Raw genomic sequence first — 15,779 nt, forward strand, 5'->3', positions numbered from 1 at the left:
TCAGTGAAGCTTTAAGATTTGGACCATAATCCCTGTAGAAGCAACTATGTAGAACACCATCTTTTTCACGACATATTTGTCACCTGGAAATTACCTGAGTGTTAAACATGTAAAAGAATTATCTCTAAAGCTCTGGCAGGAGGTAAGTTGGGGGACAGCTCTAATCTCTTCTTCAGTTTTCCTTCGTTCAAATTTCATGAATTGTTCTATTTTGTATTTTTATTATTTCCTTAGAAAACTGTTATACGTGGTATTTCCTGATAATTTTGTGTAGTTCTTGTACTGATAGCTGCTACTTTTACTTTTTACGGATTTCTTACTTTTACAATGGACTGTGCTTTATTAAGATGATTTTCCTCTTTTATACCTGCCAGTGCATTATAGAATGTTAGACATCCATAAGAATCAACTGGTGATTGGCTTTGGACTATCAATAATTGGGTTGATTTCTAATGCTGATTGCTACCTTGTTCTCATTTAAAAATTTTATTCTATTTACATGATCATTTCTCCTCTTTTACATTTGCTGGTGTTTTGTAATGTATTCGTTTTTTCAGAAGAAATAACTGCTTCCAGCTCTCGCTCAGGCTACTACTCTCATTGTCCGCTGTCATGAGTGCTTTGCTTCTTTTGCTCCTAGGTTGCCAAGTCTTCTTTTGGGTGGTTACATTACTACAGCTTTTAGCAACTTAAATTTAAAATTCACCAAACACTTGGTTTATCAAGTTTTTCTTTCTCTGTTATTGATAAAGACATTTATGACAATAAATACATCTGGGTACAGCTGTGGTTGCTTCTCAAAGTTTTTAATCTGTAATGTCTTCTTGATTTTTTTCTATTTTCTTTTTTCTTGGTACTGGGGATTAAACCCAGGGGTACTTAACCACTGAGCTACATCCCCAACTCTTTTTATACTTTATTTTGAAACAGGGTCTTGCTAAGTTGCTGAGGGCTTTTTTAAATTGCTGAGGCTTACTTTGAACTCATGATCCCCTCGATTACTGGGATTATAGGCATGTGTCACCACTCATGGCTCTTCTTGATTTTTTAAATATAGTCTATTTTGAATTTACTTCTTGATTTCAGTCATCTTAGGGGAATATTTTAAAGTAGAATTATTTCTGTTCTGTTTTACTATTATCAAAGAACATGAAAAATATAGTAGTATTGTACATTGGAATACTATGAGCTAGTATATGATACATTTCCCTCAAAGTTCTAGGGACTGTTCCCCAAATAGTTTTCTAGTTTGTTTATCTGATTTTTTTTATCTCAATTCATGTCTTTGCTTAGAAAACTTCTTAGGGTGGCGAGGTCATATAAATCCAATGTTACAATTTTGAAATCTTTGAATTCCTTACAGGGGAATACCCCTGACTATGGTATTAATAATGATAGTATGCTGAAAGGAAGTAAGGGCCTGTTTCCCACACCTGGCTCCTATGTGCTGCATTACTGTGATGAGATTTCATATCCCCAGGATATTGCTCCCGTGATACCTTCCCTGTATCTTACAGTTGCTAAGTCAGGGCTGGGGTATCTGTCTGTGATGCATTCTGCTTACACTCATGATGAGAGGAAGGTCATGGGATGGGGTGACACATGGCATGGTACTCCTCATAGGGGCACTGTGAGGAGCTAGTAACCTCAAAGGGCTTATTGCTTCAGCAAGAGCAGAACTTTAGGCAATGCCAAGGAATCCTTATTTTGTCTTCTGCTTTCCAACTGATACATTTTCTTTGTCATCATCCACACAGGAGCTTCTTAATTTGTTTTTTAACTGACTGCTAACAATACAGTCAGTGGTTTAGTAACTGAGTTAGCTGTAAATAGATATACCAGGTGCCATAGTTACTTAAGTTGGGGAACTCTAACAGACTTATATGTTCACATATAAAAAGTCATGAAAATCCTACAGTAGAGAAGCCTGTTTGACATTACTAACATTGTCCAATTTGTCCAGCAACATTCCCTTTGAGAGAATATCCATTCCATATGGAGCTAAGTTTCCTTAGGAGGCAATCTGGAAAACCATAAATTACAGAAATAAGAGGTAAAGTTGTCTGGAAAGTGATTTTGGAGAAACCCAAATTTAAATTCTCTATCATAAAGATACTTGACACAGTAAATACTCATTGGTCTAACTAGTTAGACTGTTGATCATCCACTGTTCTGAATGATGTTTTGGGGTATAATACATTTTTAATGGTTATAGTGGGTTGAGGACCATAAATTTTGTGTTGTGATTGTTTCCTCAGCTCCCAAGTCAGATTCTAAGTTACAAGTTTCCATTTATTTCTGCCAGAAATAAACTAGAAGTTTCAAACTTACAAGAGAGGAAATGTTCGAGGCACCAGAGAAGTCTTCAGACAACGCATTGAGAAGGAAGTCATCGCTCATGGGCTGCAAGAACCAGGAAATGAGGATCAACAAACACCAGTGACACCTGCCTCCTTTTGAAAAGGCTGTCACTATTCCACACTGATCACCTCACTAAAAGGAAAGCTCTTCCCTTCCCAAACTGCCAATCAGGCCCAAAAGCAGACAGATACACTCAGAGAAAACTGATTTGCTTACCTGTTCCTTAGGCTCTTTAGGCAGGAGTGGTTTTCCATCTTTATCCTATTCAGGGGAAAACATGGCATTGAATCATTCCATACTTTATCCCAAATACGAAATCTAATACATTACAGGGGATCACATTAAATTAGATTTGGCACGTCAGGAAACAAATTCTCTCACTAGAGAATACACTCTAATTAATTCATGCCAACAGTCAGCTCACATGCACTAGGTATTTCCAAGGCATGGGGTCTGTGCACCAGATTACACATGGCTTATGGCCCCAGAGGCCCAGAGACTAGCACAGGAGAAAAACACATGAACAGTCAATGTAATATAATGAATGGGGTTGTGACAGGGATGTACAGGACAGTAACAAATAAGTCTCTTGCCTACCTGGGGGTGGGTTTTGCAGGGGTTGCCTGGAAAATTCAGGTTAACTTCATAAAGCATGCACACAACTAACAAGCATTGATAATGTGCCTTAAGCACCGAGAATACATTTTAAAAAATAGTACAAATCCCAACCAATCCTCAGGGAGTTTAGATTGGGGTGAGATTTATAAAACTTGAGGCTCAGATTATACAATCCTTTAAATGACTCCAAGTGCCACTTTTGAATAATAAGAAAAAACTGATAGAGCATTTGGGGTTCTTTGGTAAAAGAGGATCTATAAATTAATGGTAAATCCCATTTATCCATGCACACACACACACAAATAAAGCACAAGGTTCTATACAAAGATTTCTCCTGAAAAACTGTTCAAGGTGGGTTTTATTTTAGATTTTATATTTAAAATGTGAGGTGCCATGGTTTAGAGATATAATCTGCTTCTCTTATGAAAAACACAAACTCCTTTATCCCTTTCCATTTCCTCTGCAGTTCACTTGCACCTTCTGACCCTTTTTCCATTAGGAGGCAAAGTAGAACCTGGGCTTATTATCTACCATCCCTTAGCTGCGAAGGTAATAAATGTTCCAAGTGATACCTGCCACCCTGGGGACCCTTCTGTTCCACACTCAAATTGAATCAATCTTCTATCACCCCCATCATCAAATGTCTGGAAGGGGAAACTTGAGGTCTGCCCTTAGGGAGCTGACCCTCACTGAAGAGACCTGATGTGATTACGGTGGATGAATAAAGGCATAGTATTTAAACAAGAGATCAGGCCAACACCTGGAAATGTTATAAAGAAGGAAACTAATAATGTGTGAGTTAAGTGCAGAAGAGAATGAAACCACCACTGAATAGAGTGGTCGGGGAAAGCTCATCACTTAAACGCTGCTACTAAATTTCCGTGAAGGCAGAAAGTTACCCAGTGACTACTATACAAAGCAAGTTAACTGCACCTGGCCAGCTTCTACTGAATAGGGATTTGTGAGGCAGACCTGTAGCTCTGAAGATGCTCTTTAAGAATTTGCAAAGCAATATACAAAAGAGCCCAAATTAATTGAAACACCATGGTTTCAGTTGCACTGCAAAATGCAGAAAGCCAGCAACATAAAGGTGTCCAGAATAAACTTTCAATCAGGGAGAACTCAGTATAGCTCCTGATTTGCTAAATAAATGCATTAATGCATGTGGATGAATGAGGACTATGAATTTGATTTCCTTATTTGTTAATAGTTTCGTTGCATATTCTTTTAAGTAGTGGTATGTCATGAAGATGACTGACATTTGTTTATGCACCTGCCTGCTTAAGTGAACACACTTAATCTAGGAGATTCATAATGAGTTCTTTCCCTCTGATGCTCATTCTGTATAATCTGTACTTTTGACATAAAAGAAATGAGTCAATTTATCACTTTACTTAATAAACAGGTTCTCGGTTTTTTTACTTATAACCTAGAGTTACAAATTTTTCCTCATAGGAAGTATCTGCTCTTCATCCTGATTTTCTTATCTGCCTAAGGTTTTCTGTATTTATGCATTGCAATAAATCATGTATGCAAAGGATAACTTTGGGTAGCAGTGCCATTAGATTTTTTTTACTTAAGGGAGGATTTAAAGTTTCACTTAGAAATATTTTAGCTTCATTTCTGGTTTTCTAACACGATATCTGTGTACTAATACAGTTAGTGTTTGAAACATTAGAAAACAAGAACCTAATATTCCAGGCCTATTCCACATCCCTTCACTACATACAAGAAATTCAGTATGAATAAAATAAAATATTCCAGCCTGTTTACCTTGACCTCCTCTAACCTATAATCAGGAGGAATAGTTTCTTCTTTTTCACCAAGTTTTTCACGATCTTCTTCTTTGGCTTTCTCCTAAATAAAAATCATACCATTTGCATTGTTAATATATCTTCTTCCTATGAAATGGATACCTGGGATAGTGTGGCTAACTTTGAGGGAAACTAATCTGTCACTAGGTTCCAGTATATATATGGCCACACATGGAGAGTTCCCTTAGCAACCCAATATCTAACACTGCATCCAAGTTTAGAAGGTACAAACACCACCACACAAGGCTGCTGGGTTGAGCACAGGTTGCAAGGAGCAGCAGGCAGCTGCCACTTCACACGGGTCCTCAGCAATGGGAATGCAGCTTTGGGAATGCAAAGGTGCAACTCAGAGAGCTTAGACATGTGCATGCTGTCCATTCATAGTAGAAGTTCAACACTGGAGCATCCTTGGGTTAGTTTATTTGACAGAACACGTATAACAATAGAGAAAGCCAGTAGGACATGTTTTGTAGATAACATGTTTTTTAAAGAAACCAAATGACTAACTTATTGGGGGTGTGGTCAACGGTAGTCATTCTAGAAGTATCTGAGCTGCTATTACCTTGATTTTATCTACCACAGGTTTTCCATCTTCTGGATCTGCTTCCCTTTTTCCCAGGCTACCAGCCAAGGCTTCTACAGCATCATCTGGCACCACGCCTTTCTAAAAGGACATAGGTGGAAATGTTAAGTACATAGATAGTGATTTTCTTTTAAAACAGACTCTCATCAAACAATTCAGAAAGGCAAGTCCTTATTTCAGGCCTAAATAAGAAGCACATGTTATTTTTAAAATAATTTCAGTTATCAATTGAATTAGAATCAGTATTTAGAAAACTTCAGACTGTTGAGGTGACCCCGCCTATGACTGACTAACCTGAGCAGCACAATGAGAACTGTCTACCTGTGGTCCAGTAATCAAAAACAAAACGTGCTCTCACATGGTGTCATAAGCTCTGGTCATGCTGGTATTTAAAATGAACAGATGAACACAGATCATAAAAGATAAAAAGGGAAAAAAAAGAGGAACTTATGTTTGAGTTAAAAGAGAGACCAGCTCTGACTTTTCCAAATAATGGGTTATGATTTGTACATTAGGTGACTCAAAAATCAGTGGAATGTTTTATGGTCAGGACTCACATTTTTAATGAATAGACTATAAAATCAAATGGTTCAGACATAATAGGAATAAGTGCCATTCATTAAATTGTCATTCCCCATCATGTGGGTACTGAGTTACAATATCAAGAGTTTTCTACTGATGATCTTGGTCAAGCAAGGCATGGAAGGAAGCCCTTGAGTTGAACAGTCTCAGAGTTTATTCTTATTGTAAATATCTCTCATCTCACACTGAGAAAGTACTTGAACATTACAAAAAAAAAAAGTCCTTCTTTCTGTTTTATAAATCTTGCCATCGTCATTGCAAATAAGAAAAATTGTTTTTCTGCCCAAGTGGGCTACAAGTCACCAATGACGAAAGGGAGACCAAGTGGAAAGTGATTTGCCACCATCTAGTGGCTGGATATTTCACAGATTTTCGCTCCCAGGAAGGGAAAACTGGATTACAGTTAATTCCTTAAAGTTGCACTGGTACCCAAGTCTCATCTAGGAAATCTGGCTTGGTACCTATCTGAGACACCTGCTCACAATATACTTCTGTTTGTCATACTAAGTCTTTTGGGACCTTTGGAAATCACTGCTTCCCAAACCTGCACCCTTTCCCAATACCTGGTTTAACAAATTACTGAAACAGTAAAACTAGGAAAAAAGCGGTCTTAGGAACAAAGGAAACTGGAAACAGGTCTAAGGACTACAAAGTCCATTTTTGTAGTATTTCATGTCAAATTCAGAAGTAGAATTCAGGTCTCTGAGTTTCCTTAATAAATTTTTCTTTTTATACACCAAAGAATTACCCTGGACATACATTCATTTCCTTCTGCTGGTTGACTCCCCTTTACTCACTAATCCTCATGCCTTCTTAAGTCTTCTGTACTTTTATCACACTCCACCTGCTAGTCTTTCTAGCTCCCAAGTGTGTCACAATCCCAGAAATGCCAACTGCCTCACTGACAGTAACCTTGGCAATTGTGACCTGAGTTGATAGGGTAGAGGCCCAGGAAAGGAGGTTGTGGGGAGGGGATGATTTTGCTCCTTTTTGTTCACTGAAAATTCAATGCTCAATACTCTACAGTCAGGGTCAAGCTGGAAAGGAACTGAGTCTTGTAATGCCTTTCCTGGCAGTTACACTTGGTGCATGAGTTAGATGGCTCAGGTTTTGTCATAAGACCTCTGCCCTGGAATGTGGTTATTGTCTTTTTGATTCCAATCACCATCTCTACTTCCAGGGCTGGTCACTGGACTCTCCTGGATTTGCTCCTCCTCTCCTAGTCCTTACCACTGTGGTCTGACAATATATAAGCTGCTGCAGTGCACCCTGAAATCTCAAAAACCAAATCTGGGGGAATCAAGTCCCATTTATAAGGCAGGAGGGAGACCCTGGACATGGGGATTTGTAGTTGACACCAAGCACTTCCCTGACAGGACATGGCTAGTACACAGCACCCAAGAGATTGTTCACTTTCTTCAAGACCCCCCTTTTCTCAAACAACTAGATGTGCAAATTCCAAGCAGACCAGGGGATTCACATGCTTCTGCAGATCTATTCTGCTGGCTGGTCTCCCTGGAAAATGGTGCTACTCCCACTTCCCTTGTGACCCTGCCCTTCACTGGAAAGTCTTTCCTAACTCCCATGAAGAGGGGCTCTTTCACCCACATTTTCTCTGCCCTTTTCCATATAAGAATAATCAAACTGTACCCCAGCTGAAAGCAAGGGTCATATCTCATCTCAGTTGAGGCTCTAAAATGTTAGATGGGTTTTTCAAGGTCAACCCAAAGCCCCGTTTCTTTCATTTATTATATAAAGATGATCAGAATAGACTTTACAGTGTGCTTGTAAAAAAAATCAATGAGATGTTATTGCCAAGCATCTGGAACAATGGCATCATTGGTGATGCAAGTTAGCTATTTAGAGTATAGATTGACTTAGTCTCTAAAAGAGACCCTATTCTCTGAATCAGATTCTATCATCAGCTAATGGAAACAAAACCCACTAAAATCAAAAGGAAACAGACTCAATTAGTTAAATACCACACTTCATGCAAAAATTGGAGCAGGAGGAGGAGGCAAGAAATTAAAAAGGAAATGAAAAGGAATTGAGTCAATCTCTTCTCCTCTGGTTGAGAGAGTGGGGAGAAGTCAGAATGATTTTGTTGAAAATTATTCCATCCTGGGTCAATAAAAAAAGTGGTACTGGCTATCTGTCAAATTCCAAATAGGCTTAAAAGACACAAAACAGTGAGAAAGCACGACTATACATACTAGCCAAGGAAGTAGAAATAATTTCAGAAGATGAAACAAAAACACAACCTGCAACAATTAAAAATTTAAATCTAGCCTGAATTTTCAGCACCTTCTTGAAGCCCAAAGAATAATCAATAGCCTAACTATATCAGATTTTATTTTCCCAGAATACCATGATATGACGGTAATGCACAGCAGAGAGTGACAGGAAGCAAAGCAAAACTATCTCAGGAGACTCGTCAGTGCCAAGGAATCACTCACCATAGAAGCTGGCTTGGGTGGTGCTGACTGTATACTGCACATGGAGGTCCGAGGCACGGCCTCTGCCACAGGGGTGGGAGTGGCAGTCTTAGCTTTCTGGGGAAAGAAACAGGTCCTTTGACTAACTTTGGAAATAACTGGTTAATAAGACTGAATAATGATGGAGCAATAGGACATTGAGGTATCATATGTTGTGAGCATGATTCTCTTGAATGCCTGAAGATTTTTGAGAAGTAAGTAATCAAGGCATGTTAAAACTCTTTAGCAATCATTATTTTCAACTTCACTTTACCTCTTGCCTCAGGTAGGTTGTTTAACCTCTCTGAGACTCAGTTTTCACACCTGTGAAATGAGAACAATGACAGTGCCTACATCTCAAGGGTTGATATGAGGCTTGAATGAGATAACACAGGTGAAGTGCTACCCACAGTACATGGAAACAGCGAACTCAACAAGCTTGAGTGATTATTGCTATTATTTGTATTGTTTGTCATCACACAATATCTAAGACTAAAATATGCATATTATATAATACAATGTAATCTTATATAAAATGATGTATTTATATAAATCTAAGGGCACATTACAAACTATAGTTACATATAAGTACAGGGAGTAATAGTAACCTCAGAGTGGTCACTGGACTAACAGCCTCAGTACTATCAAGCAACTTGATAGAAATGCAGATTCTTGGGTCTCCAATGTACTAATCAGAAATTTTAGGAGGGAAAGGCTAATAAACTGTATTTTAATAAACCTCCAGGTAATGTTTGCTAAAGTTTGAGAATCATTATCCTATCTTATTATAGGAGTCAAATTTCAAATCCAGGCATTTATGGAAGCCTATCCTCTATGCAAAGTACTCATCAGATAATCTATTTCTAGAGCATGATCTCTTTTTTTAGGAACTTCCTGTTTTAAACTACAGGTTAAATGTTAAGAGTTGGAGAAGGACCAATACGGCTGAAAACCTGTTTGTTACAAATGCTTTAATAGGGATGAAAAAAGAATGGTAAATCCCCTGCCACATTACACCCTTCATACAGGTTGGAAGAATGGTGTGGTTTAGGGAGGGGAAAGCAGGAGATTAAAGCCATGTTTTAGCAGAGTCTTAGAAGAATGAGTAAGACCCTTTAGTTGATATAAAATTAGGAGGAAAGGCTATTCCAGATGGAAGGAACCAAATGAGGAAATCCATAGAGACAGATGTACTTACTGTCGAGTGATGAGGGGAAATGGGGAAAGAAGCTGGGGTGACGATACATCAGTAGGAACTTTTATAGGCTCGTGAGTGGGAGCAGGGATATGATTTGACTACAGATATGTTGCAGAAAGAATAATTCTAATGGACAGGCAGGATAGACAGGAAGCAAAATGGAAAAAAAGCCATCTAAGGGGAGAGGTGATAACATTAGGTAAGTTACAGAAACAGAAACAGAACTCTTGGTCAATGGATCAAAGTGTGTATTTGAGTGCATCCCTGAAGGAATAATTGTGGGTGTTAAATTGCAAGAATATCAGGGTTAGCTTGGGTAAAGAAAACACATCTAGGAAAAGATAAGAAGAAAACTGCACGTAAAAAAGATGGCACAATGAGCTTATCCACTCCATCGTGCTAAAATCGTTCTAATTTCACATATTTTAAGATTAACAAAACATAAAACCCCTCAAAAGCAGAGATTTATATTTTCAGAAACATACTTCTGTTTTCTCAGTTGGCTTTGATTGTTTTTCTTTAGATTGAGACCGGCCAAAATCTTCTGAAAGTTCGTCAATGAGTTCTGATTCACTGAGGGGCTGTAACATAAGGAACATTGTATATATGAAGCAATTAATTCTATTTTGTAAAACACATTTTCATAGAGCAATATTTTTCTGCTGACTAACACATAGTAGACTACATTTTAGGATCTAAAACCAAAAGCACATGATTTGTTTATCACTATAAGAGGAAAAAGTCATCATATAACAAAGGAACCCTGAATAGCTCAATACAACTAAGTGTTAATGGTTTATTGAATCAAGAGTTTTCCTGATACTTCAATTTCAGAAGAATTTTGTTCAAATAAAATTTCCCATTCTCCCCAATGAAGACTTGGATAGATTTTTAAAATGTGATTATTGTATTCTTATTTCTTAGTAACTTCTTTTCTGCCTAAGTCAGAGAAACAGGGCACATACTCCTTTGCCATGTCTATGTGGATTTCTGGCAGTAAAGTTGGGCTAACTTGGTTGTTTCAGGAGCTGTGGTATTACTGGTTTAGAGCATGTGGAGATGTTGAGTAACAGCAGCCTGTGACGGCAGGACAGCCATTCAGAAGATGGGCCCCAGCAGGGACAGCCTGAGCTCACAGTCTTAGACTTGCCATGTTCTGGCTTGTAACCCTCTCTCTGTCCATCTCCTCACCGTCAAATGAAAATGGTAACACTGACCTCCTCATGCTGTGAGGACTCAAAAAACCCATGAAAATGCATTAGATGCAGTGTTGAACACAAAGTGAGTGGTTAATAAATGTTGCTAATTAGGATTATCAGGACAAACACACCTGATGGTTGCTACCAACTTAAGGCAACATAGAATAGGGAAATTTGATGTGTCTAGATCAAATTCTAAAGTAAATGCAACTTAAACTCATCTAAGAACACTTTTGGCATCAGCTCCTAATATTCAATGAAAATCTCCTAGAAGCTTATTGTCTACTAATAATTCATGCAGAAAATAATCATTAAAATATATGAAAAGGAGTCGGAGGTATCAGTCAGTGTTCCCCTCAGCAGTTCCCCTCCTCTACACTAGGACGTCATATAAGACTTCACAGTGAAATACACCTGCTGAAATTACCTTATTTTATACTTAAATGTCTGTTGTTTTTTAAGCATTAAAAAAAAGACTTATTTTCCAACCTTGGGTTTTTCTTCAGACTCTGGCAATAGTGGTTTTCCATCTTTATCCTATAAATGAAAATGAAAATTTCACTGGAAATGAAATTGAAAATTTTGCTTTCATGTCCCATTAAGTTTGTTTTTGAGAATTCCAGGATATAAGGGCAAGTTTATTTTTTCTTATATTTGAGTGAATTTTTGCTTTAGATTATTAACTTTTTATATAGTATCAGTTAGGACTTGAGTTATAATAATCAAAATATCAAATATTATGAAATATGATGTGCATTTACTTTTCCTTAAAAGTTACTGAAAAAAATTGCTATCTATTAGGGTAATGGAAGAGTAATAATCATCTTAAAAGGCTTTTGGTAAGAAAAGTACAACTACATTAATGGAAATTTTTTAAAAATTTTCAATTCTCCAACCCAGGGTAAAGAGGTAGATACCATTCCTATGATAAATATCATTTAGTTTCTTGAATATGAGGTTATGCAATTTATGACATTTCTTAAAATGAGAAATTTTTCACATGTGAAGACATATAACAATCACAATGATCTTCCACCTTATATTTATATGTAAGATTTCCAAAGATAAATTGCAAATGTAATTACAGGAGTTAGTCCACCATCCTCACCCCAGACCAAAACAACACAACCACCTTAATGCTAAGGATACTGCTAAATAGTTGTAATTTAAATCTACCACTTGAAGATCTGTGGTGCTTTATTCACATAGCAGTTAGAGAAAAAATTATTCCCAATTGCCCCTTAGGCTTTAAGGTTAAGGATCTGTGTCAAACACTGTTAGTAGCTGAAATAATTGAATTGATGGGACTTTTACTGACACATGGTCCCTGCTTAGGAAACCAGGAAGGAAAACCCATCCTTGAGGGGTGTTTAACTGCAGAGAGCTGAGGAGAAAGGGTCCAGGGATTTCAGAGCCCAGATCTAAATTTGGGCATACATTTGCTTGGTGTCAAGGGTATGGACACTTTGGGATAAGATGCAAAAGCAGGAGGAGTATATGGCTGTTTTAATTTTTAGCACTGCAGCTGAAATTTTACCATGACTGGTTTTAATCGGTATCCAGTTGGGACTGTTTCGTCATCCTCACCACACTTCTCTTGTTTTTCTTCTTTAGCTTTTGTCTGATGAAAATGGAGAGAAAAAAAGAAGCAGCTGGATAATGCTTGTAAAATGAGATGACACTGCTTTGTGTACTTCACCAGAGCACCAAGGCAGATAAAAGCACAAGCCCTGGTGAGGAGCAATGAGAAGGCAGTGTGGGTGACAGTAAAACAACACAGCCAGGAATCCTGGGGCACCCTGCTCTGCTCTCAGGTTCCATGACCTTAGGAAGCCACCTAGCCTCTCTCTGGCCTGCCTTCTTCAGCTGTAAACTGTGCTGCTGTAATCCTTATGTAGCTCCCTGACTTGTAAGGCCCACTAGAGAACAGTAAATAAAAGTCCTTGGACAATAAGTGCAGTGTTGAAGTTAGCTGCAATTATTTTAATAACCTCTGTCTTACTCAATGAGGCAGTTGTCCGAGGAGGAGAGAGGGAACAAACCAATTCTCATCCTAAACGCCTAAATTTAAAATTGGGAGAAGCATCCAATCCCAAATCTTGGCCAATTAATGAATAATTGGTTTTAATTTTTTTAAAAGGACTTCCTTCAATAACACCAAGACCCTTGGTTCTTTGGGATTGGCTCATTTCACTCAGCAAGACATTCTCCAATTCCACCCATTTATTTGCAAATGCCACAATATCATTCTTCTTTATGGCTGAATAGTATTCCATTGTGTATATATACCACAGTCTCTTTATCCATTCATCTTTATCCATTCATTGATGTGACCATGTTACTGTAGTATGCTAATTTTAAGTCCTTTGGGTATAAACTGAGGAGTGGGATAACTGGATCAAAAGGTGGGTCCATTCCATGTTTTCTGAGGATTCTCCACACTGCTTTCCAGAGTGGTTGCACCAATTTGCAACTCTACCAGCAATGTAAAAGTGTGCCTTTTCCCCCACATTGGGGGTATGAAAAATGGTGGAGTGAGACAGATATCGTTACCCTATATACATGTATGATTTCATGAATGGTATGAAGCTACATCATGTACAACCATAGAAACGAAATGATGTACCCCTGTGTGTATAATGAATCAAAATGCAGTCTGTAAAAAATAAAAAAATAATAATTAAAAAAAAATAGAAAATGCCATTGTTAAATTTCACTGATAATGCCAAGAGATTTTATAGTTTTTTTTTTTTTCTGGAAAAAAAATGAGGTTGGGTTTGTAGCATGAGTGAGTCAAGCTATGTCAGTCACATTCAATAAGGAGAGATTTGAATCACAGAGGAAGGACTGTCAAAAACATTTTACAAATAGAAACATAATATCTTAGAAAATGAACATTTTTGCTTTACACACACACACACACACACACACACACACACACACACAAATAACACCTAGACATCACATCATTACTGACCCATGAACAACTAACTATACTAGAAATAAAAGTGTAGCTGTAAAGTAGACCAAATTCTAGGATATACCATTTGCAGCTTAATCTTCTGGTGAGTAGTAAAATATTCCATAATATGTCATAATATACATCTGTATCAAGACATGGATTAAATTCACAAATCAAGAGGGAAACTCACTAAGCAAATTCTGACTCACTCCAGTGTCCCCTTCTACATCCCAGCTTCTGATTTCAGATTTCCATTGATTGATTAGTTCTTTGATTAATTTTTTAAAATTAAGCACTTTTAATGAGACATGCTCTATTATAAGCTTTGGAATTATAATTTTATTGTTCTTTAGAACAACATTTTTAAATTACAAAAGATTCTTTTTTTATTATTGCTGTTTCTTTTAACAGTTCCAGTTTTATTCTGCTGCAGCATATGGATAAAGTTCTGTCACACAGTGGTACCCCCAGTTCAGGGATTTGTGAGGTCTCTGGCCATAACAGCCTTCCTGAACATCGAGGGGCCCATGTGTGGCAAGACTGCTCTAGGCCGTGGCCAGTGAGAGTTACACACACAGCTCGATACTTTTCTTTTCATCTTTGATCTTCATGTTCTTGAATGGCTATACTGTCATTTGTACCAAATAGGCACTAAAAGAAAAAAGTCTACTGAACTTCAGAAGTAAGACAGGACTAGATAACCACATATAAAAATGGAGAGATTTATAATTAGGTACTGATGTAGAATAGACACACATCTGATTTGTTATGACATAACACAAGAATACCAGGGAGGCCTGGTCCTCTTCGCTGGGGTATTATGCACCTTCAGGAGCCTTAGCAAAACATCAGACTATTGCAAAGAATCTCTATTAGGTATGACAAACTCAGCTCAATAATCTAGAAGACTGAAAGATCTTCTTAGAAAATATTTATGTTGTGGACATGACTGAAAAAACAAAAACTAGTATGTCCTAAGAGTAGAAAAGAGGAGTTATTCTTACTGGAATTTAGCTTACTGCTGCCCTAAGATTTTCTAGAGGAAACTGAATATATCCATTTGTATCCCTGTACTAGTTACCCACTCTGCCTTATGAATTACATTTATGTCACTTTTGTATATCTTCTTATCTAGTTTTAGTCACTCCATGACTCTTTTGGTGCTAGGATTTATATCATGTTTATACCTTTCCCCCCACATTTACTGTCTTATTAAATCACTTTAATGATCTGTAAAAGGCCTGGGTAAAAGTGCATTCACTTCTGGCCACAGCCCACAGGTGGAAGAACCATGACTCCACCACCTCCCGACTTCCCCTGCTTCTGCAAGACCACCTTTCCTTGTGACAACAGGTTTCTCTCAGGCTAATCCAAGCAATGTGCATCTGCTGTAGTGAGGCAACCAGTTCCCTTCCTTCCAGATACATTACTTGGTCCTGGAGGACAGGGACTGCTTCTCCTGCTCCCTTGTGTTCACTGTCATAACACCTATCCTGCCACACTGTGGCCGGTGAGCCCTCCAAGAAAGTCGAAGATAGAAATTGGCCCATCTTGGACCAGGGCTGTCCCAGACTCGGGGAGAGTTCCTGGGACTCAGGGGGATTCCCTTCCCCTGGTGACTCAGAACAGGAAGTGACACCAGAGGCCAGGCATTGTGACAGCACACTCCCCAGCTCCCCTTCTGAACTGACAGGGTGGAGCTCCTGAGGATGAGGATTCCAGGCTGTGTCTCTAACTCCTCTCTTTCCCTTCCTCTTTTCTCCTTGAAGATCAAATTGAATAATTCTACAAAAATTATTATTTATTTATTTTTAATTTTTAATTTTTTTATTTTTTTGGTACCAGAGATTCAACCCAGAAGTACTTCACACTGAGCAACATCCCCAGTCTTTTTTTTTTTTTTTTTTTTTTTTTTTTAGAGACAGGGTCTTGCTAAGTTGCTTAGGGTCTTGTTAAGTTACTGAGGCTGGCTTTGAACTTGTGATCCT

At 38.0% G+C, this 15,779-nt stretch overlaps 1 protein-coding gene across 11 annotated transcripts in view; it reads right to left on the reverse strand.

Moving 5' to 3' along the window:
* CAST (calpastatin) overlaps positions 1-15,779 on the reverse strand; it is a 108,870-nt gene that overhangs the window by 15,197 nt on the left and 77,894 nt on the right. For 10 of the 11 annotated variants that reach the window (XM_079145879.1, XM_079145875.1, XM_079145880.1 and 7 more), the window contains 8 exons: positions 12,367-12,450; positions 11,319-11,366; positions 10,116-10,211; positions 8,415-8,510; positions 5,356-5,457; positions 4,753-4,836; positions 2,578-2,622; positions 2,332-2,403 (listed from right to left, as the gene is read on the reverse strand). In XM_079145879.1, coding sequence (XP_079002005.1) covers positions 2,332-2,403; positions 2,578-2,622; positions 4,753-4,836; positions 5,356-5,457; positions 8,415-8,510; positions 10,116-10,211; positions 11,319-11,366; positions 12,367-12,450 — 627 coding nt within the window. The remainder of the gene's footprint in view (positions 1-2,331; positions 2,404-2,577; positions 2,623-4,752; positions 4,837-5,355; positions 5,458-8,414; positions 8,511-10,115; positions 10,212-11,318; positions 11,367-12,366; positions 12,451-15,779) is intronic. The other variant, XM_079145877.1, reaches the window with a different exon arrangement.

The sequence above is a fragment of the Sciurus vulgaris genome, assembly GCF_902686455.1.
Source record: "Sciurus vulgaris genome assembly, chromosome: 6".
Lineage (NCBI taxonomy): Eukaryota > Metazoa > Chordata > Mammalia > Rodentia > Sciuridae > Sciurus > Sciurus vulgaris.